Source organism: Neomonachus schauinslandi, chromosome 8 (genome assembly GCF_002201575.2).
Source record: "Neomonachus schauinslandi chromosome 8, ASM220157v2, whole genome shotgun sequence".
Classification (NCBI taxonomy): domain Eukaryota; kingdom Metazoa; phylum Chordata; class Mammalia; order Carnivora; family Phocidae; genus Neomonachus; species Neomonachus schauinslandi.
In genome coordinates, this window is record NC_058410.1 from 80,749,090 (window position 1) to 80,772,733 (window position 23,644).

The window sequence follows — 23,644 nt, forward strand, 5'->3', positions numbered from 1 at the left end:
CCATTATGGAAAACAATACGGAGAGTCCTCAAAACAATAAAAATAGGACTACCATATGAACCAGCAATTCCACTTCTGGGCATATATATGAAGGAAAGGAAATCACTATGTCAAGAGATATCTGCACCTCCATGTTCAATGCCACATTATTCACCATGTGATATAATGTGATAGATATACATACACTATAAATACACATACAATAGAGGAGTATTCAACCATAAAATATAAGGAAATCCTGACATTTGTGACAACATGGATGGACCATGAGGGCATAATGCTAAGTGAAATAAGACAGAAAAAAAAATACTGTATTGTCTCACTCATATGTGGAATCTAAAAAACGAAAGTCATAGAAAAAGTAGAGATAGGCCGGTGGGGAAGGCAAAAGGTGGTGAGAAATTGGCAATCAAAGAGTAAAAACTTCCAGTTACGAGATGAATAAGTTTTAGGGGCATAATGTACAGCATGATGACAGCAGTTAACAATACTGTAGTATGTACATGAAAGTTACTAAGAAAGTAAATCTTGAAATCTTTTTACCACACACACACACAAACACAAACAAAATGGTAACTAGGTGAAGTGGTGGATGTGTTAACCTTATTGTGGTAATCACTTCTCAATATTATACGAATATCAAATCGTCACATTGTATACCTTAAACTTACACAATACTATATGTCAATTGTGTCTCCATAAAGCTTGGAGTTAAAAAAAAAAGAAAATAAAATACATTAAAAAAATAAAATAAAATGAGGGTGGCTCAGCCAGTTAAGCGTCTGCCTTTGGCTCAGGTCATGATCCCAGGGTCCTGGGATGGAGTCTGCATCAGGTTCCCGGCTCAGCGGGGAATCTGCGTCTCCCTCTAAACCTCCCCCTGCTTGTGCTACTCTCTGCCTGTCTCTCTCAAATAAATAAATAAATAAATAAATAAATAAAATGAATCCAAAATTTAAAATCCTATCACAAAGAAAATTCTAAGCTTTACTGGTGCAATGTAAGGCTTATTACTAATATGACATAAAACTATTCATAGACTAGAGAATTAACACTCTTCAACTCCTTTTATGAGAATGATCTACTAGTATATTATAAGATAGCAATATTGTAGGCAATTTTACTCATGAACATAGATGTTTAAGGGACTAAAAAAGCAAACTGAATCCAGCAATATATATAGAACACTAACATTATAACCAACATAGTCTAATTCTAAGAAGATAAGGTTGGTTTAGCATTAGAAAAATAAATGTACTTTACCCATTAAGAGATAAAGGGGAAAAATCTATGATAATTTCAAAAGATATACAAATCAAGTAATAATATTCAATAGCCATTCATTATTTAAAAAAAAAAATCTTCACAATCTAGGAAGAAGGATATTTCTTTATTCCATAATAGGTTATCTAAACACTTGCCTATTACAAACATCTTTCTGAATGATAAAATGGAAGTTTTCTTTTTGGAACCAGAAAAACAGACATACCTGCCATCACCATCTTATTCAACACTTTATTAGAGGTCCAACCAGTGCAGAAAAGCAAGGAAAAGGAAGAAAATGTATAAGAATGAATACAAAAAGAAGAAAAAACTTATTATTTATAGATGACAAAAGTATATATAGGAAATTGCAAAGAATAAATGCATAAATCATTTTAATTAATAAATTTATTTCTCAAGATCACTGCACAGAAGATCAATATACAAAAATCAATCATGTTTTTATATCCTGGCAATAACCAATTGGAAAATAAAATTTAATACTTCTTACAATAAAATAAGAATATCAAATACTTAGAAAAAATCAAATATATGTAAGACAAAATTAAAGAAACCTAAATAAATAAATGGACAAATCATGTTCATGAATTAGAAAATTCAGTATGGTAAAGATGTCAGTTTCCCCCAATTGATGTATCTGTAGTCCAATGTAATTTCTTCTTTTTTCAAGTTTTTATTTAAATTCCAATTAATGTACAGTGTAACATTAGTTTCAGGTGTGCAATATAGCGATTCAGCACTTCCATACAATACCCAGTGCTCATCACAAGTGCACTCCTTAATCGCCACCACCTATTTACAAATCCTAGCAAACTTTTTTGTGGAACTTGACAATATGACCCTGAAATGTATATAAAAATTCAAAACACCAAAGGTAAACAAGATAATTTTGAAGAGAAACAAAATGGGAAAACTTGTTCTGCAGATGTGAAGACATATAATAAAAAGGTACAATAATTAAGATAGTGTGGCACAAGAATAGACAAATAGGAAAGAGAACCCACAAACATATGTATTCTTGATTTGTGACAAAGGTAGAACTTCAGAACAGTAGAGGAAATAATCTTTTCGATAAATAGTGGTAAGATAGGCAAAACTGCCTACAGATGTGTAGATGAGTAGTAAAAGTATAAAGAAAAGCTAGTAAGTGATTACCATAGAAATCAGAATAATGACTATGTTTAATGGAGAAGAAAGGTTTGTGTTTGTGAGTGGGGGACCATGGGTCCTTCTAAGGTGGTATTAATATTCTATATTTTTACCAGATATTCCTAGAGTATTCACTTTATAAAAATTTTATTAAGCTTAACATGTAGGTTTAAGCAAAGTCCTAAAACCCAGATGGAATGGTAGCAGACCTAGAAGGACAAATCTTAAACTGGCAGTAGAGAAGTGCTCTCTCCCTCTCTTGCACTCTGTCTCTCTCTGTCTCTGTCTCTCTCAAAGAGATCTTGTCAGACAGATCTTCTAGATCTTCTAGAAAGATCCTATACAAAGAACCAAGAACAAAAAGGACTTCAGATTTTAGTAGCACAAGAAGCTAGAAGACGATAGATTAATATCTTCAGTAATAAGTGAATGTTATTTCCAACCTAGAATTCTATATTTAGTCGTCTTTAGTCCATTTGGGCTGCTATAACAGAATACCAAAGACTGAGTAGCTTATAAACAACAGAAATCTATTTCTTAGTTATGGAGTTTGGGAAGTCCAAGATCCAGATGCAGGCATAGACAGTGTCTGATGAAAGCCTGCTTCCTGGTTCATAACCTCGTCTTGTCACTGTGCTTCACATGATGGAAGGAGCAAAGGAACTCTCTGGTGCCCCTTTTATAAGGGAGCTAATCCCATTCATGAGGGCTTCACCATATGCCCCACCTCTAAATACCATCACACTAGGGGTTGGTTTTCAACATATGAATTTTAGGAGGACACAGACATTAAATCTATACACTGGCCAAACTATCAATCAAGTATGAGTATAGATGGAGGCCACTTTTAAACATATAAGATCTCAAATACTGTGCACTTTCAGCAATAAACTGGAGCAGATGCTCTGTTAAAACAAGAGATTAGGTTAAGAAAGAAGGCAACATAGAATCCAGAAAACTCAGAACCCAACACCAGAGAGGTAAAAGCTATCCCCAACCTGACTGTGAGGGAGGATCCCCAGATGACTACTGTGAGCAAGAAAAGAAACAAAACAGACTGGAGGGGGTTAGCAGGAACAGGTCCTGGGAAAGACAGGCTATTTGAAGTGTTTAACCATAAGAAGAGGAAATTCACATATCTGGGGTAACATTTGGGGATAATTTATTGTTTTGTATGTAAAATCTAAAGGGAAAAAATATGAGACAATTGCAAAAAGCATCATGGGGGTAGCAGTTAAAGTATATGTTCTGAAGCCAGACTCTGGGTTCAAATGCGGGCTCTGCCATATATACCTTAGCTTCAGATCCTAATAATAGTATGCACCCCATAACACTGTATTAAGGAATATATGGATAACCTATGGAAATGTCTAAGAGCAGTGTCTATCACAACTTAAGAGCTCAATACATGTTAGTAATTATAGTATACTCCATGGCTCGGCTATATGTAACATGTATGCAGTCACAGAAATGTAAACTTTAATATTCAATAAACTGAAAATACAAGAATATTGAGGTGGACAGAAGGATGATTACGTGTTTAGGGAGAGCAGGGAATATGTGTGTAGAGGGAAAGATATGGTCAATATCTATTATTTGATAATGCCTAAAAGTGAAAACAAAAAAATAGTAATAGAAGCATACTATGTAGAGGTACAAATGAAAATACTAGAGTTAGCTTAGAAACTTAAAAGTGGTTTCCTTTGAATGGAGGAATAGCACCATTACTTTTCACAAACCATTTAACTTTTTAAACTCGGTGTATGAAAAACAGATTTTAAAAAATTAAAATCAAACTTAAACCAAAAAAGTTATCTGCATGTAATGGCCAGAAAGAAAGCTATTTATAAAGCAGTGCATTTCTATGGGAATGGAGACAGCTTTGCTGTCTCTGGAGACTAACATGTAGTGAAAAACTACATACTTCCAGGGATAGCAATTAAGCTCTTTCAATGGATGTTCCTTGAGCATGTCATTTTGGAAAACATTTGACCCTAACTGTCAGCCTTCTGCATTTGGCAAGACTTCCCCTGGCTCTCTATGTCACTGTAACAGGTGAATAACTAAGAAAAAAGCATTTCTTCTGCCTGTGGACACTTGTTTATAATGGCATTCAGGGTCCTGGAGCTAGGCTGACAGATGCTCCTCCAGAAGGTTAATGAGATAAAGGTTCCTCCAGTTGGCCCTTAAGCAGAGATTATACCTGAGGGGAAGATAAGCAGATTATTCCAGAAACAGACACTGCTTCATGTTCATAAATTAGCACCCTTATCGAGGTAAACCAAGAAGGTTATTCTCACTCGGCTGGCATCAATATTTAATTATTTTTCATATTTCTGTCATTTTATTTTTTTAAATGAGATTTGGAACTGTTCTGTGATTGTTATCAGAATTACCAATGCACAAAAGCCAGAATGTATTTGGAAACTAGAAGGGCTATTTTTGTTTTTTGGATTTTTCTCCAAGTTCAAGGAATCAAAGGTAAGTTATTTAAATATTTGTTTATTTTTAAAATTTGCTTATCTATAAAATCTATTTGCAGAAGTGAACATTCAAAATGAACAAGGTCACCACTGTGTCTCAGAGGGATAGTATATGGTAGGCCCTGAATTATATTGATTAATTGATTGAATGATTGTCAGAAATGATTTTCACTTGATTGAATATTTATTCACTACATAATTTTAAGTGCAATTTATGTTAACAAAATAGAGATGAATGCATCCTTTTTGCTTTTATAAAACATCGAATACAAATTCATATTACTAATATCAATAACAATAGTGATCCATGAAACCATTCCATTTATCTCTTAAAATTGACAAAATCTAAAAATTGAAGCTAATATTTTTTGAAGCTAGTGTTTTAAGCTATTTATGATCAGACAAAAAATGTATTTCTTACTTTCTCATAGTTAAATCATGAGTTGCTTTTCCTTAAAAAATAGCAAGTGGGCTTCGTCTTCAGAGTTCATGATGACAAACTCAAAAGTTGTATGATAAAAGAATGAGGGGGCACCTGGGTGGCTCAGTTGGTTAAGCGACTGCCTTTGGCTCAGGTCATGATCCTGGAGTCCCTGGATGGAGTCCCGCATCGGGCTCCCTGCTCAGCAGGGGGTCTGCTTCTCCCTCTGCCCCTCCCCCTCTCATGCTCTCTGTCTCCCATTCTCTCTCTCAGATAAATAAATAAAATCTTTAAAAAAAAAAAAAGAATGAGGCAGTGAATTTTCTTATGGCAAATCTTCAAATAAAATTAAAGCAAGCAACTAATTAGGCATATTTAAGAAAAATAATGTTATTTTTTTAAAACCTGTTGAAGAAAGCTTTACTTTTTTTGTTTGTTTGTTTTTTTGTTTAAGAATAAACCCAGTCATTATAACATATTCAGGCTTTTTAAGACATTTGAAACCAATAATGTTTGGTTCTTCCATAAGGATGACATAGCTTCAGACAATTAACATTTTAATTGAAGTATTGGTTTGAAAATGTCCAGAGTAAGTAAAACAAAGAGTTGTTGCATTTTTAAGTCCCAAAATAACTGATTCCGCCATTAATAACTTTTTAGTAGTTGCATTTAGAGGGAGAAAAAAACATCTAGAAAAGATTATATAAAAATTCCTTTTATGTTTTTCAACATATTCGTGATAGTGGGTGAAGCAAAAGCTTACTTACCTTGCCTTTCAATGTCAATTATATATAAATGTTTACGTTTATAAAAACATTTTAATTAGAAACAAATCATGGGATTCCCGTGTATTTTGAGCTTAATCTGCTGGAGCAAACATACTGTCTATTTCATATACTTGACCAGGCAAATCAGCTTTGGGTTTGTTGTTGTTGTTGTTTAAATAATTGTGTTAACTTATTTAAATATTTTTGCTATTTTCATACATTATATATCAACCTTTACAATTACAAATAGAATAATCACTTACAGAAAGTTAAATTAAACAACCTCACCAAAAACTATAATTTGTTATATGCCAATTTTGACAAAACAAAGTAGGATTGACTGCGTAATAAAACATCCTAATATTTTACTTGTCAAGGAATTTTTATTCTGTAAGAATCTCAGATCTGCGAACTTCTGTTAATCTCCAATTACTGAGGTCTACATTAATTAGAGTTTATGTACTTTAGCCAGACTGGTTTCCCGTTTGTGACTAATTAACCATCATGAGTGTATTTACATAAAAAACAGTTTGGGGAGTGAGAAGAGTTCAATTTAATACAACCAGCTGTTAAGTATAACAACTGAGTGTACAAATTCAAGAGTTTCTTTTTTAAAAATTATAGATTATTTAAAAGATATGAAAAAAATTACACTTCCGTCCAAACACAATCTATGCTAGGACCTTCATATGTTTCCTCTGTCTTTTTTCTATGTATGCTTATTTAATTTTTACATGATTGCAGTTCTACCACACAATTTTGTATCAGGCTTTTTGCACTTCTGTTACATTAGATGAATGTTCTACATTGCATTTTGACAAGTATCATTTTTGGCTGCATAATGTTCCTTTCAGTGGATATGTCATGATTTGCTTTCATAATACTCAACAAAAGAGAAATAGTTGTTCCTAATTATATTGTTATTATGAATAACATTGCAATAAACATCCTTATGTTTAGCCTTTCTTAGTATTTAAGATTCTTAGCATAAGTTCACTAAAGTAAAATTATTGGGTCAAAGCAGCATAAACAGTTTTATAGTATTTGATTCATATTTGCCAAATTGCTTCTCAAAAGTTTTCCTATGCCTTAAGGTGACTTTTCCCAATTCAATTCCACAGAGTGTTTACTGGCTACCCAATACTGTGCTAGACACAGGATACTAAGAGACTCAAATATATGCCAATACTTTAAAAGTTTTCTTTTAAGCTTTGCAATTCTTAATGTAGTTTTCCCATTGATACATAAAAATGAAACGGTTTTGGTTTCAAAACATTTATTAAATAAAACCGTTTATACAACAGGACAGTTTGATAATTTCGAAGAACAATCACTTCATTAAGATACCATATTCATAGTGGAGATGCCAGTTGCATCTGATGTGCACAGCACTGCTTTATGCTTTTACCTTTTCATTTCCCATAAATAATTTCATCTAATTGCTTATGACATTCCAATGTGTGGAGAAAGAGAAGAGAAAAAATCTACCCTTGGCAAGTCCTGAAATGGAAATAATGTTTATCAGAGTATGTGCCTTTTGCATTACAGTTGGTTATATACTAAATGAAACCTTTAAGTTAAAGTCACCAAGGTGTGGTAATTATTTTTGTAGCTGAAAAATGTCAGAAAATTTGCATTTGAAAACACTCTACTTCTTGCTAAGCCTTTACTACTGGGATATGTTCTCCTTTCATGAAATTACCCAGGAAGGTATTTTCCCTCACTGTGGCTCCATTAACAGAAAACATGGATTCATTTTTAGACCTGAGATAGCTGCCCAATGACAGTCACATTAACTTTGCAGCTCCTGTACTTTGTTCATCTCTGCTATAGTCTCAGAACAGTGTAATTCAAAAGGTTCAAGGCAGACTTTCTGTTCAATTATATCTGAGAAGATGGCCTTATAATCGAAGCTGTGTAAATTAAAGATGCTTTGTGTTCAACTGAGCAAACTCTGGCAGCAAACCTGAAACCATTTGTTAGATTAAATACTTTAAAAATAAAAAGCAGTTTCTGCCTTGTGGCCCTCTCTACCTATATCGATGATCACACTTAAAGGACTATTACATGTGTGAACTCATTTGGCAGCGCTGACATGACCTGCTTTCTTGGCCACATTCTATCAGTCGTGAGTGGGCAGCCACCTTAAATATCCACTGTATTTGCATGCTAATCATCTCTGGAAATTCAGATCCTATATACCTTTGTTACCACAGTCATGTTCACAGCAGATTTTATGCTGTTTTAAAATAATCCATCTAAGGCAACAAAGGTTTTTTGTTTTTTTTTACAATGGTCTCTAGGTTTATATTATGATAATTCAGCATGTATTTGGTAATGACCACAGTAAAAGTTCTGACATCATTGCTATATTGTGAAGTATCTGACTGCAGAGTAACTGAGGTCTCCCTCCACACTGCTTCTTCTTACTTCAGGGTATGAAAGACACTTCACGCAGTTGTGGGAGGGAATTGGTTATACCAGTCTTTGGAATACCACAAAGCAGCTTGTTGAAAGGAAGGAAAGTCTCTGACTACCATGTGAATTTTAGCCTTCCAAAGTGGACAGTTTTTAGCAACCATTGGGTCTGAGATCACTGTCTGAGAGCAAGAGACAGTGTCACTGGGATTTCAGCCTCACAAATCAAGAGCACCAAGTCTGATGGAACCATTTTAATAAGGAAGAAAGGTGCTCTGGACCAAGGCAATCGGCATGCCAAAGCTTATCCTACAAGGAGTTGATATGGTTGACTGGCATAGACATGGTAATTCATATATGGAAATGCCACTGTCAAGTGTGAACTACAGCATGCATCGCTATAATTATTTACTGAGCATGTACTCTCACTGCTCTACATCTCTTCTGGCCACAGTGAATGTGGGAAGAATAAGAAGGAGCTACAGAACAGTGATAAATGCTTCTAAGCATATGGTTGTACTCAGAAGATAAATGTTCTCCCATTGACATTCAGTCATTTGAGGCAACAATGTCTTTCTATGTGCCTCTGTAAAGTCATCTTAATTCATTCCAACTTGGTTTTCTTCATTCAGCCATCTTTAGTCCCCTCACTCACTGCAACCAGCATCTATTTTCATAATTGCTCCCTAAGGGGAAGGATTAAAGGAAACCACCAAAAGAAATTTTGTGGAGAAAATTCAGGACCTTGAAACTAATGAGAAGTTTCCACTTCAGAAATACTTTAACTTCATATAGAAATAACGTATGTAGGGCTAATTTGTCTGTCTTAAGGTCCCTGCTTCATTTATGAAGAAACAAAAGTTACATTTAATTAAGCCCAACTATGAAACCCAAGGGCACTATTACCAACCCATTGTAGTCAGTTCAGACCTGATCAAAACACTTTGTAGGTAGCAATCATAGTAACAATCCTTTAGCTTAAATATCTTATTTTTTTATAAAAACTCAAGCACATTTTAATTAATCTTCTTAAGATTTCAGTGGCTGGTAGACAATCTGCTCATTTCTGTTCAGGAACCCAGGGCAGAGAATACTATGTAACACTCCTAAAATCATTTGGGATGAGATTAGAACCAAAACTGGGATGTGAGCTGTATCCAGCCCTATCTTACACCTGCTTAGTCTATTAATCAGTCTAATATAATATGATGAGTGAAATTAATATGGCTTTTACTATTAATTCAAAAGCCAACTTTCCTCTGCTAACACCAGATGATTGCTGGTTCTGGGCCATTTCTGTTGCATGACTATCTGCATGACTGAACACAGGAGAGATCATAGGCCATATCATTCAGCTCTACCCTAAAAATGAAGGCATAATTTTAGGAGTTATATTACTCATTAAGAAAAAAAGTGTGACATTTTGAACTCCTTAATGAAATAGAGTCATTTGTTCATGGTATCCTTTTAAATGCCCACCATTAAAGTCTAAGTTTAGCAGTAAGTGGCTTATTTACGATTATGTTATGTATTTAAAGGCAGAACTTGGCCTAATGGATGTGATTTGACACATTCAGAAAGTCTCTTCTGAAACCAAAGGTACTTCCCCATCAAAACCCTGAAATTTAACCACCAGGTTTGCAATATTTTCAGACTCTAGAGATCAACAATTCTGAAATATCCCTTTCTAATAATTTCTCTTTCTTCCTTTTATGGAATCTGAGTTTTAGTCTCATCGAAACATCCCAGTCCCTCAGCCTCTCCCAGTTTCTCCACTTGTACAGCCCATCTAGGCCTCAGTGTCCTACACATTAATCCTAGGTGCTGGAGGCCACTCCCTGGCCTTTCTCAACACTCGTCTTGATAGTACAATATAAACCTTACTCCTTGACCTGCCCCATTTGCGTGGTTAATCTCACTCTGGGTAAACTTAGCTTTCACTTTTCCCACTCTCATTTCTGAGCTGCCAAGTGTTATTAGAGAATCCAAAATAAAGTGCTTACATGAAACAAATTCATGAACCATAATCTTAGTTGGGCCCTCCAAGCTATTCCACAGTCCTAGTCATCTCTGATTCCCTGACTTAATCCCCTAGTCCAATTTCCAAACCTTCTCTCTCTCCTCAAGCCAGCAGCCTGATTCTTCCTCATTCACATAATGGCGCAGTTAAGAGGAAGGATTTAAGGCTTTCACAGGACCGCATTCAACACAGAACACAGTTGTACAGAACTGCTCTGTCACTAGTTATGTGACCTTGGCAAATTGCTCAATCTCATATGTATCTCCAACTTATGGTTTCTTATCTATAAATTGAGAATAATAGTATCAGTGTCTTCCCCTTATGGTGTGATGAAGATAAGTGAAATAATGTTTATGAAGCTCTTTGTGAGGCATCTATTATAAAATTGCTCGATAAATGGTAGATACTAAGAGGACTATGATGACTTCCATTTCTGGTACCACTTCCTCCTACATACTGAAAAGATTGAAGTCATCTGATTTCATTTGACATCTCTTTTTTTCTACTTCAAACTTTCTCTCAATCTATATCCAAACTCTTCTCATGTTCTGTTGTTTCAGAGAGAATAAAAATATTTCATATTTTTGCTAATGTTATTTCTATCTACCTATGACTTTAACTCCATTTACAACCAATTCGCCTGCAACTTTACTCTGCCAGTCTCCTTTTCCATTGATTTCATTTTCCCGACCTAAAAAATTTAATGCAACATTTGTCAACATTGGTAAAAACACCAGTGCTGGGGCTCCAGCTTTGAAGATTCTGATTTAATTTGTCTGGGTGGGACCCAAGCTAGAATAATTGTTAAAGCTATTCAGGCAATCTATTTGCAGCCAGGTTTGAGAAGCATGATTTATTGCCCTTCTGGAAAGATGTGATTTACGGTTCATTCTATTATGAGCCACCAGGGAGTTTGTTTTAATCTTCCTTTCTTTAGTAAACATTTTATCATAAATATATTTGTAGTTTGGAGGGAGTGGTCTCATTATTTAATAGGGTTGATAGAGTGGTTTGTGTAATTGTTCCCTCCATTATGTTGTTTCGTTTTTTTTTTTTTTAACCATTCTACAAAATTAGGGCATAGATAGGTTACAGGAATATGTATTTTTAAAAAGCTACACCGAGCATTCTAATGCACACTGTTAAAAATCGATTAAATGCTTCATGAGGGCAGGGACCATGTCCATCTTGTTCTCAGTTATATCATCAGCACCCACCCCCTTTTCTGGCATGATTCACTCTGCTTCTGTCCATTTCAGAAGGCTGTCATCTTCTGTCTCTAAAGTCAGGACTTTTGGTATCATGTAAGAATCTCCTCTTCATATCCAAATTGTCACCAGATCCTATCAAATGGTATGCTAATAAATGTTTAGCAACAGTCTCTTCAAGGGGTAAAAATTCTTCTTCATAGTGTTTGTCAGTATCCATACTGTAAACACTCCTACCACAGTTGATTTCAATCTACCAACATGACATCTAACATGACTGGGCACAATCGGCTTTTAGGTGCCCAGAGCCCCTGCGAGCCTGCCTCATTCAGCACACCACAGCATTAACAACTTCAGCACACAGTACTTCTTTAACCCAGCTTCGGCCTCTTCATCCTCGTTGGCTGGGACAATGCATAACTGTTTCCTCTCTCAGGTTCTGACCTTTGACTTCTCCATTTCCTAAACCCATGAGATCTAGTCAGTCAGTGGCAAATCCTGTCAATACTTACCTCAGAACTGTCTCCTATTTCTTGAGCTTGAACTAGCTTTGTTATTCATTGTTTACTACATTCACTTCCGGGGCGGGGGGGGTGGGGAACAGTAAAGAACAGAACTTCCAAAGCCCCCTCCATGCCTTCAGAATCAAGTCCAATAATTTCATTTGAGGGTCCTCATGATCTGGCCTCCACCTTCCTTTCCAGCCGCACTCGTAGAAACTGCTTGAGTCCTGCCGTGGGCTAGATGCATTGCTTCTGTAGATCTCCTTACTTGGGAAATACACATCAGGAGTGTACAAAACCTATCTGTGATATTTAGAGAATAATAATAAAATGCTCATCTCCCAGAGTAAATAATAAACTATTGATGGTATCTTAGAAGTTCCCTGTCTGCTCTGCCAGGGTCTCTGCCCCTTTCTTTGCTCTGTGCCAAAGGCAGCCATGGTCATGAATTTTGTGTTAATCACATCATTGCCTGTCATTAGTGTTTCCAGTTATAGGTGTATTCTCTAAATAATATGTCTTGGTTTTGTTTGTGATTTTTATATAAATAATATCATGCTGTATGTGTTCTCTCCTAAGACTTAATTCTTTGGCTCAACATTATGTTTTTGAGATTCATCCACATTGTTGCATTTAGCAGACCCTGAGACAAAAGCTTACCTGTTACTCTTCATTAGGGAGTGCTTTTTCAGGGTGGGAGCCTGGTGGTAAATGGAAAAGAATTGATAAGAGATCTCAAAAGTTTGCCTCAAAGAACATTAACTTCTCTGCAGTTTCCTGCACGCTAGATATGTGCACATTTATGGACAGTGGGTGGGTCCTGATGCTTCTCACACCACAGCAGCAACAGAAAACTCTGGGGCAAAAGGAAAAAGACACCATGAAACAGCTACGAGGCCAAGAGCTGTGGGCTGTGTCTCCTACAGTGGGTCAGAGCTTATGAAGAGCTGAAGAGCTGGTCTGAGAGAGTGGTGAGGCTAAGAGGGTCTGAGATGGAGCAGGAGAGGCATCTAAGACACTGTTGCCCAGTGTGGATACACCACCTGTAGTCATTATTCTGTCCATGGACTTTGCTGTAACACTTTTGTATGTGTCCCCTGGTGTGCACAGTAGGCAGGAGTCTCTCCAGAGTCTAGGAATCTGGTTCTCTCTTCTTTTTTTTTCAAGATTTTATTGATTTATTTGACAGAGAGAGAGCACAAGCAGGGGGAGCAGCAAGCAAAGGGAGAGGGAGAAGCTCAACATGGGGCTCAATCCCAGGACCACCTGAGCCAAAGGGCAGACGCTTAATCTACTGAGCCACCCAGGCACCCCTCTCTGTCTCTCTTATAAGTAGGAGAGAGATTGTTGTGTCGTGAGGTATGCGTGCTTTCAATTTTACCAGGTGACACCAAATTGTTTTCCTAAGTGTTCGTGCCATTTTGAGTGAGAATTTCTTTCGTTCCAAATCCTCAAACACACTTCATATTGGTATTGCCTGACTTTTTTTTTGAGGGCGGGGTGTGGTAGTGAAATCATATCTCATTGTGGTTTTATTTTGTATTTCCTTCATTATTAATGAGGTTCAGTATCTTTTCATATAATTTTCCTTTTCTAGAAAATGTTTAAAGAATTTTGCCCATTTTTTTTATTGGGATGTATGTCTTTTCTTACCGATGTAGAGCAGTTCTTTAAAAGTTGTGAATATTAGTCCGTCTGCAATTATGTACCTTTCAGATACCTTTTTCCAGTTTGTAGCTTGTCTTCTTACTTTTTTAATGGTAACCTCTGATGAGCAGACATTCTTTATTTTAACATAGTTGAATTTGTCATCCTTTTAACTTCATGGTTTGTGAGGATTTTCTGTCCTACTTAAAAAAAACCTTCCTTAGCTTAAAGTCATGAAAATATTCCACTATATTGTCTTATACAAGTTGTAAAGTTTTGCCTTTCATATTTAGGCCACTAAAATTGATTGTGCATGTGTATGCACGTGTGAGATAAAGAGTAGAAGGCAATGTCTTTTTTTTTAAATATGGATAATCAATTGTTTTAGCACCATTCGCTGGATAGTTTCTGCTTTCCTCTCTGCTCTGTGATGTCCCTCCTGTCATGAACATAGTTTTTGTCCGTTTTATTATCCCTGAGCCAATACCACATTGCTTTAATTATTACAAACTTAAAATCTTGATATAACCATGTTTCCCTGGCTTTGGTCACTTTCTACAGGAGTGTCTAAGCTATTCTTGACCCTCCACTCTTCAATAAGATTCTAACATTAGCTTACCAAGTTCTACAAAACACTTTATTAAGGAGACTGAAATTGTGTTGAATCTAAGATCAATACAGAGAGAATTGATACCTTTGTAATGTTAAGTCTTCCTATCCAAGAGCATGGAGTATCTCTCCTCTTATTAGGACCTTACAATAAAGTTGCATGATTACTTTTTTCAAGGGCTTACATATCTTGGATTTATTCCTAGCTACTTTATATTAATTGTGATCATGTAAATGACATTCTTATTACATTTTCTAGGTAGAAAAATAATTGGTTTTATATCCCTTAGCTTTGCTGAACAACCTTAATTCTGAAAATTCACTAGCAATTCTTTGGAGATAAGAATTTTTTAACTTAATTAAAAATTTTTCATTCATGAACAAAGAAAATTTGAGTTTTTCTTTTTTGTGTCTTTGTATCTTTTATTTTCTTATATTTTCTTACTATCCATGATGGGCCATCCAGTATATTAAAGACAAATGGTGATTGCACACATCCTTACCTTGTTATTAATCTTAAAAGGAATGCTTTCATGCTTTGCCATTAGGTATGATGTTTGTTTTATATTTTTGCATTTGTTTTGTTTGTGTAAATGCTCTATATGAGGTTTTTTTTAAAAGTTCCTTTCTATTCCTAAGTTTTAATCATTAATAAATATAGAAATTTATTGTGTATTTCTTCTATATCTATTCAGATTACTAGCTGGTTTTTCTCTTTTAATTCATTAATGTAATAAATTACCTTAATCGGTTTTCAAATATTAAACCAATGCTATATTCCTGAGATAAATCCAACTTGATCATAACCTTTTTTTACACACTGCTAGATTCCATTTGCTAATATTTTATTTCAGAGTATTTATTCATAAGCAAGATTGGACTATTTTTTATCTCATACTTTCCTTTGCAAGTTTTGTAAGACTTTGTATGAAAATGAAGTTGGGCATCTGCCTGGGCATCTGCCTTCGGCTCAGGTCATGATCCCAGGGTCCTGAGATCGAGTCCCATATCTGGCTCCCTGCTCAGCAGGAGGCCTGCTTCTCCCTCTCCCACTCCCCCTGCTTGTGTTCCCTCTTTTACTGTCTCTCTCTCTCTGTCAAATAAATAAATAAAATCTTTTTTTTTTTTAAGATTTTATTTATTTATTTATTTGAGAGAGAGAGAGAGCGAGAGAAACAGCATGAGAGGGGATATGGTCAGAGGGAGAAGCAGGCTCCCCGCCGAGCCGGGAGCCCGATGTGGGACTCGATCCCAGGACTCCGGGATCATGACCTGAGCCGAAGGCAGTCGCTTAACCAACTGAGCCACCCAGGCGCCCTAAATAAAATCTTTTTTAAAAAAAAAGTGAAGTTGGTCTTTTTTAATGCTTGATAGAACTCACTGGTAAAGCTAGAGAATGATATTTATGGAAAAATATTTGATTACTGACTCAACTTCTTTAAAGGTTATAATAATAATTAAGTTTCCTATCTCTTTTTATATTAGTTTTATTAGTTATTTTATATTTGGTACCTTGTATATTTCCAGAAATTTATCCATTTTATATAAAGTTTCAAATTATCAGCAAAACATTATTCATAATATCTTCTTTTTTTTTTAAAGATGTTATTTATTTATTTGAGAGAGAGAGAATGAGAAAGCGCACATGAGAGGGAGGAGGGTCAGAGGGAGAAGCAGACTCCCCGCCGAGCAGGGAGCCTGATGTGGGACTCGATCCCGGGACTCCAGGATCATGACCTGAGCCGAAGGCAGTTGCTTAACCAACTGAGCCACCCAGGCACCCAGTAATATCTTCTTGTTATGTTTTTCATGTCTATAGAAAATGTAATGATGTCCTCCTTTTTCAATCCTGACAGGATTGTGTCTTTTCCTTACTTGATTAATCTTGGGTTTTTGTTTTTTATTAGTATTTTCAAAGGAAAAATTGGGAGCTTTTATATTTTTTTCTTCTCTTTATGCTATTATCTTTTTTTTTTTAAGATTTTATTTATTTGACAGAGAGAGACACAGCGAGAGAGGGAACACAAGCAGGGGGAGTGGGAGAGGGAGAAACAGGCTTCCTGCCAAGCAGGGAGTCCGATGTGGGGCTCAATCCCAGGACCCTGGGATCATGACCTGAGTTGAAGGCAGACGCTTAATGACTGAGCCACCCAGGCACCCTATGCTATTATCTTTTAGATTTTCTTTTTTTTAAAGATTTTATTTATTTATCTGAGAGAGAATGAGAGACAGAGAGCACGAAAGGGAAGAGGGCCAGAGGGAGAAGCAGACCCCCAGCTGAGCAGGGAGCCCGATGTGGGACTCGATCCTGGGACTCCAGGATCATGACCTGAGCCAAAGACAGTTGCTTAACCAACTGAGCCACCCAGGCGCCCCTCTTTTAGATTTTCTTAATCTCTGCTCTTATCTCTTTGGTTTTTTGTATTTTCTTTGAGTTTATTTTGTTTCCTTTTGCTAACTTCTTGAGATGGATGTTTAGCTCACTAATATTTAGCTTTTTTCTTTTTCTAAAGTAAACATTCTCATGAGATAAATTTGCCTTTCAAATACTAATGTTGCCATACCCCACAAGTTTATTATGTAATATTTTTATCAAGTGATAAAATATGCAACATTATTTCTCCATTGATGTATGAGTTTTTTTATAAGGATTTTTTTAGTTTCCAAATATATGGAGATTTCCCAGTTGTTTTTTAAAACTGATTTTTAGTTTACTTCCCTATTGATCTGAGAATGTAATGTACATGCATTATATTTCAATATATAGTCAATATTTGTTTATGTTCTCCCTGTGCTTGAAAAGAAGGGATATTTTATATTATAAATATATAACATATTTTATAATACTTAATATTTTTATTTTATAATGTTCCACATATGACTGTTAGGTCAAGTTTAATCATGTTTTCAATCTTCTATAGTCTTTCTGAGCTTATCTACTTTTTCTATCAATTACCAAGAAAGATTCTTAAAATCCACCTATTATTATTGATTTCATTAACTTTCAATAATTTTCATTATTATTCTGTCAACTTTTCCTTTATATATTTTGAAGTTGTAACATTAAGTACATAAAATTATAACTTGTTACCTCTTTCTGATGGCTTTTAAATTTTTATCATTATGATATTACTATCTTCATTGTAATACCTTCTGGCAAATAAGAAACTTTGTCCACTGGTGTGCTGGAACTGACTCATACTAACTTACAGGAGCCAATTGCATATATCTCTTCACAAGTTAGTGTTTGGTAATGTCAATCAGTGGCTTGAAATCAGCCATAGGGGAATATTAACACATGGAAATTGGTGAATGCTACAGATCAAATCTTCTCATCTACCCCCAAGAGCTGGTTATTAAACATTTACCAGCATAGCTCTGACTTCATTCGATATTAATATAGCTACACCAACTTTCCTTTGGTTAGTGTTTGCAAATTATAACTTTTTTCCATCCTTTTAATTTCAACTTCTCTATATCTTTCCATTTAGATGTGTCTCTGAAAAGAGCATATAGTGGGATATTTTTTTTTAATGCAGTATGACAATCTCTGTCTTTTAACAGGAGCATTTTTGTCCATTTGCATTTAATGTCTTCCAAATATTACATGGTACATATTTACACTAAAAAAATTATTAGTTGTTTATCTGAAATTCAAATTTGCCTGGGTGTCTGATATTTTATTTGCTAAGTCAGGTGAATCTATTCCTATCTTGTTCCTAGCCTTAAAGCTCAGAATAAAATGGTACCAGATCATAATAATAGTTAACAATGTTCCAGGCCTTCTGCAAAACTCTTGACATTTTGTCATTTAGTCTTCAAAACAAAACAAAACTATAAAATGCAAGCCTTAATCCAAAACTATGGTGTTGGAATTACTGTTATACCCTTTTTAGGTTAGAAATATGACACATAGAGAGATTATCTGCCCAAGTTCAGCAAGTGACTCAGAAAGGCAGGACTATCTTACTATAACTTCAGCCCCACAGGTATTCAAAATGAAGTTCACCTTTCTTCTCTACATGAACTGTGATAGATCCTTGTGCATTAGAAAGTTAATAGGCAGAGATTTACAGCTATTTCTGTTTAATCTGCTCCAATTCTGTTCTTCTTTAGTAGTTAAAATATTCTTGTGTGTGGAAATATATGCACCAATGCTATACATGCAATTCTTTTCTACTCAGAATTCCCACATACTCCAAGATCAGGTTTGCATGAAAGCACTAAAAATGAGGAGTGGTGTCTTTCATGGTTTGCAATATCAGAATCACAAGCAGCAATAAGATTTAGAAAATAAAGATGCTGAGCTAAATTAGAGCTAATTCTGATATGAGTTCTTTAGGCATCATAAGAATCTAATGAGCGAACTATGTTCCAACTATGTAGCACCCCTGGAATCACAGAGAGAGAGGTTCCATTGTCCAGCAACCCAGCACTGCTGGAACCAGAAGGAAAGTGGGTGTTTGGCACATTTCATTTAATGTGTCCCATAAACAAATCCACATTCTTATACCATGATATTTTCTTAGTGCACCCCCAGCTTCTAAAGTTTCCTTTTCCTGAATTTTGGGGAATTTTTTTCTATAAGCTCTTGGTAGATCTCTATGAATTCCTGCCACTCGTCTTCTTCACCCACTTCCAAGCAGATCATGGACTCATCATGGACTGCCTCTGGCTTATGAATTACCTGGTACTGTTCAAGCATAACCATTTGTTTTCCATGCCATTCAACATTTGTGTCAAGCTATGCTCAAAAAATGCTCTAAACTGTAATGTCCCATACATTTGTGAGGTACAATTGCAACTGGTCATCCACATATCAGATTGACTGGTAATATTCCATTTGGATTCTCTTACCCATAACCTGTGTGTTTATTTAAACTCTGAAAGGAGTTCTGAAACCTATGGAGTTGGTGCCAAAAAAGTATCCATGATATGTTAAAAATTGGGAAGCAGAAGAAAGGAAAAAAGTTAATAGGATTTAAGTTAATGTAAGGATGAGATGATTAAAAGCAACTTAATGGTCCCACTTGCAAATGGAGACGGTAGCTACCTACCCAGAATGATTTGAGGGGGACTAAAAATCCAGTTGCTAGAGAAAACACGGGTTTCTTTTTAGCTCCTAAAAATAAGCCCCAGCTAGGCTGGTGAGCAACTTGAACATAACTGTTCTCACCTCAGTTTCACATCCTGTTTACCTGACCTCAACACTGAACCAGCTCCACTCACCATTTTTTCAAAATAATATACTTTACAGTTAACCACAGCTTTTATAGAAATATCCTACTTTTCGAACTTTCAAGAATGGCTTATTTGGGGGAGAAAGGATTTTGCTAATTTTGTTATGTATTCACATGAAATTCATTTACAATCCTTAACATCTTCAACTTTCCTGCTAAAATTCTCAAGTAAATTTAGCACTCCATGCAGAGGCAATGTATTTATCCTGTAGTTTCCCACAATCTGTGACCCCACACCATGTACCTCGAGAACACTTGAGAGTCAAGAGCATTCCTGTGGTTCTGGAGTTACAGCAGGAACAGTGCCCTGGAACTGGCAGTGGCTGTGCATGGACCTCAGCCAGGGTCCATTATGAGGCGATGCTACGTGTTAGACGAAGGCAGCCGTGTGAGACCTTCACACCACCCTATGGCAAGTACTTCCGTTGTGTTTCTCTCCTCTCCCAGGACAGAGAGGTCAGTCAGCTTTGACACTCCTCCCCTTCTCCATATGCCCTCCTCTCTCTCCCCACGAAGGGGTGGATGAATTAGCACACATTTCTGTTCCAAATATAGTTGAGGACACGGCCCTGCTGGACCCCTGCCTCTACACTCCTGACACCAGACCTGAAAAGCTCATGATGCCACCTGTTCAGAGGTCACCCCTCTCTGGACACAAAAGAGACAACCCCTTCTCTCTTGCTTACTTCTGTCCTCAACTTCTGTTCCTGCCCACTCACCAAGCTGCATGTGCCCTCAACAAGAAGTGCAATTTTGCACCTCAACAAAATTTCTCAGGTGAGGTCAGTACCTCACCTATAGGTTTAGGTTTTTTTGTTTTTGTTTTTTCAGTGCAATGCGGTGGAAGAGGGGCTCAATACTTATGTATACAAAGAGAGACTAGAAAATAGAAATTAGGGTGCCTAGGTGGCTCAGTCAGTTAAGCATCTGCCTTCGGCTCAGGTCATGATCTCGGGGTCCTGGGATTGAGCTCCATGTTGGGCTCCCTGCTCAGCGGGGAGTCTGCTTCTCCATCTCCCTGTGCCCCTACCCGCCCCCTGCTCATGTTATCCCCCTCTCTTTCTCTCAAATAAATAAATAAAATCTTTTAAAAATAAAAAAAAGAAAATAGGAATTAGCAACCTTTATTTCTTATAATAGTTTTCCAAGGTTTTAGCCCTTTTTGTTCTGACATGTCAAGTATAATGGCTAAACCTGATTTTGCAATGAGAAAAAGATAATGCAACTGCTCTAATTCATTGAGACAAGGGACCACTAATTGTCATTCTCATAGAGTGAGGTGTTGCTGAACAAGTGTGTTTGGGAGGTAAGGAAGGCTGCAATGGCATCCAAGTTTCAAAAGCTTCAGAGAGAGAAACTCATGCATCATTGACAATCAGTCTGTATGCTGACTATACAAAGAGTTTATTCACTTCATATTTCATTAAAGAAAATCACTGGACATTTCCATGATTATCTTCTCTATCATTTATTCCAACACATTTTCACTAGGGGTGGCACATATAGGAAGAGAAGTGAGAAAGCAAGGTGTAGAAGCTCCTGTGTTTCTCCCTTGATCATGTAGAAAACAGTATGCTTAAAATCCATGCAATTTTCTGGAAAAACATTAAACAAGGTATTCAATATATCTGCATAAGTTTTGAGGCATAGCCAGGTATGTTAAGCACAATGTACATTTAGTTGTCCTTGCTCTTTGGAAAAATTTCTCAGGTGTGTAATTGAGCATTTCTACTAAGGTAGGGGGTGGACAGGGATAAAATTGACCAGAAAGAAGTGGAGCATTTGCATAAAGGCCACAACCCCTCACTCATTTTTGGTAAGGTCAGGAAGTTTATACAAGATTAAATTATTATTTTTAAAATTTTCCAGTCATTGATTTGATCCTAAAATGTTATCTACTTTCTCTCTGTGGAATTTTGTTCTTCAAATGGAGATTTTTGTTCTATAGGAATTCCAGTAACTTTTCTCTCTACTTCCGTTAATTCATTCATTAAGGCATTGCAGGCCTTTTCCCTTAGGAAACATAATGGGTTCTCTAAGTGCTTGTACCAGTGACTGTTGCTTTCATAACAATGCTGCCATAAAAGCTCCATTCCTCCTTTTCCTGTTGTCTGTTTTATTGTCACAGTATGTGTACAGTAATCCTATATTGTGAGGCTGCAGGGCTAGATGGCTGGAAAATATCTTTCTAGAAGAGAGTTTAGTGAGGAGTGGTCCAAACAGGATGGTAAGGATCCACTTGAATATATAACCAAGAAAGAGACTGATTCATGGGCAAAGCTGAGCCATGAAATGGAAACTTCATAAGCAGCCTACAACTGGAGGCCAACTTTGGTATAGGAAGGAAAACAATTGACAGGACAGGGAGATGATGTGGACTATCACGGCTTCCAGGATGCCAGTCAACATCAAGGCCACATGGCCACCAGTCTAGAACCTAGAGTGGAAAAGATACTTTAGACTAAAAGGCTAGCCTTCACATTAGCTAGTAGATATGCTTAGGCAATCTAATTTTAAAACAATAAATGAAGATTCAAAGTCCCAGTATTTCAGAGGCTTTTGCCATGCTACCCTTGGACAGATTTGACTTTTCCTTAGGATACAGTCATGTTTTAATTTAGTATTTGAATTCAGTGGTTGTTAAATTAATTTCCTTTTCTATATATATAGAAATTTCCAAACTTGTCATAGCTATACTGGGTTTCAGGATTTGGGTTAGCTCCAGGGTAGAGTGGCTAAAGAAAAAAAAAAAAGACCCTCTCCAATTTAAATCTTCAATGTCGACCACTTTTCTTAGCCTGCTGGAAGGTGCTCTGCCCATGGACAAGTTGTATTCTTTCTTGCTCACCTAAATATTTTCTGCCACAACTTTCATGAGAACCTCCCAGCCTGTTGGGAGTCTATTCCACCATGGCTGTCTCTGCCCTTCCTCAAATGATCTGTTTTGCTGAAAAATCACCCCCATCAACAAATGTCAGTACTCAACATGTACAATTCCAAACTCAAAGTGATAATAGTTTATTTTCCAACAGTTTTCAGTATATATTATGTGTTACATAGTGACACCTTCTGGTGAAGTGACACATCAGCATGTTGAATATACCAGGCTCTATGAGCACATTGCAAACCCCAAAATAAAAAAAGAATGGAGGAAAAAAGAGAAGAGAATAAAGGGGGGGGGGGAATGTTGATAGCTTTACGTGTGGTATCAGAGGAATCCTCACCCATATAGGATCTTGCTTTGTTTTAGGAAAAGTGGTAAAGGCAGATCTTTCAAAGAGTTTTGCTGTGTGAATGGAAAAAATGGGTCAATAGCTGGAGGGGAAGTGTTATCAAGAGAATCCTTTAGAGTCCATTGTCTCTCATGGTTCGTCTACCCCTCCGATTTCCCCCGCTTCATTCTTCCCCTCCCGCTACCTTCTTCTTCTTCTTTTTTTTTTTCTTAACATATATTGCATTATTTGTTTCAGAGGTACAGATCTGAGATTCAACAGTCTTGCACAATTCACAGCGCTTACCAGATGGACTCTGAGAAACAGACTGAGGGTTCTAGAGGGGAGGGGGGTGGGAGGATGGGTTAGCCTGGTGGTGGGTATTGAGGAGGGCACATTCTGCATGGAGCACTGGGTGTTATGCACAAACAATGAATCATGGAACACTTCATCTAAAACTAATGATGTAATGTATGGGGATTAACATAAGAATAAAAAAAAAGAGAATCCTTTAAAGAAAGGGAAAAGTAATAGCATGTTTCTAGGCTGCTAGGAATAATCCAACATAAAGAGGGGAAATAATGATGTAGGCAATGACAGAAGAGTTTCTGGAAGAATGTATTCAAGAGTTAAAAAAAGAAGAAAGAAAGAGAAAGAAAGAAAGAAAGAAAGAAAGAAAGAAA

The 23,644-nt window shown here is 36.3% G+C and overlaps 1 protein-coding gene across 1 annotated transcript in view; it reads left to right on the top strand.

The window, feature by feature from the left end:
* Positions 1–4,847: 4,847 nt before the first annotated feature.
* The window catches only part of IMPG1 (interphotoreceptor matrix proteoglycan 1), a 126,839-nt gene continuing 108,042 nt past the window's right edge, over positions 4,848–23,644 (top strand). Inside the window, 1 exon segment of the mRNA XM_021693551.1 lies at positions 4,848–4,914. Coding sequence (XP_021549226.1) covers positions 4,848–4,914 — 67 coding nt within the window.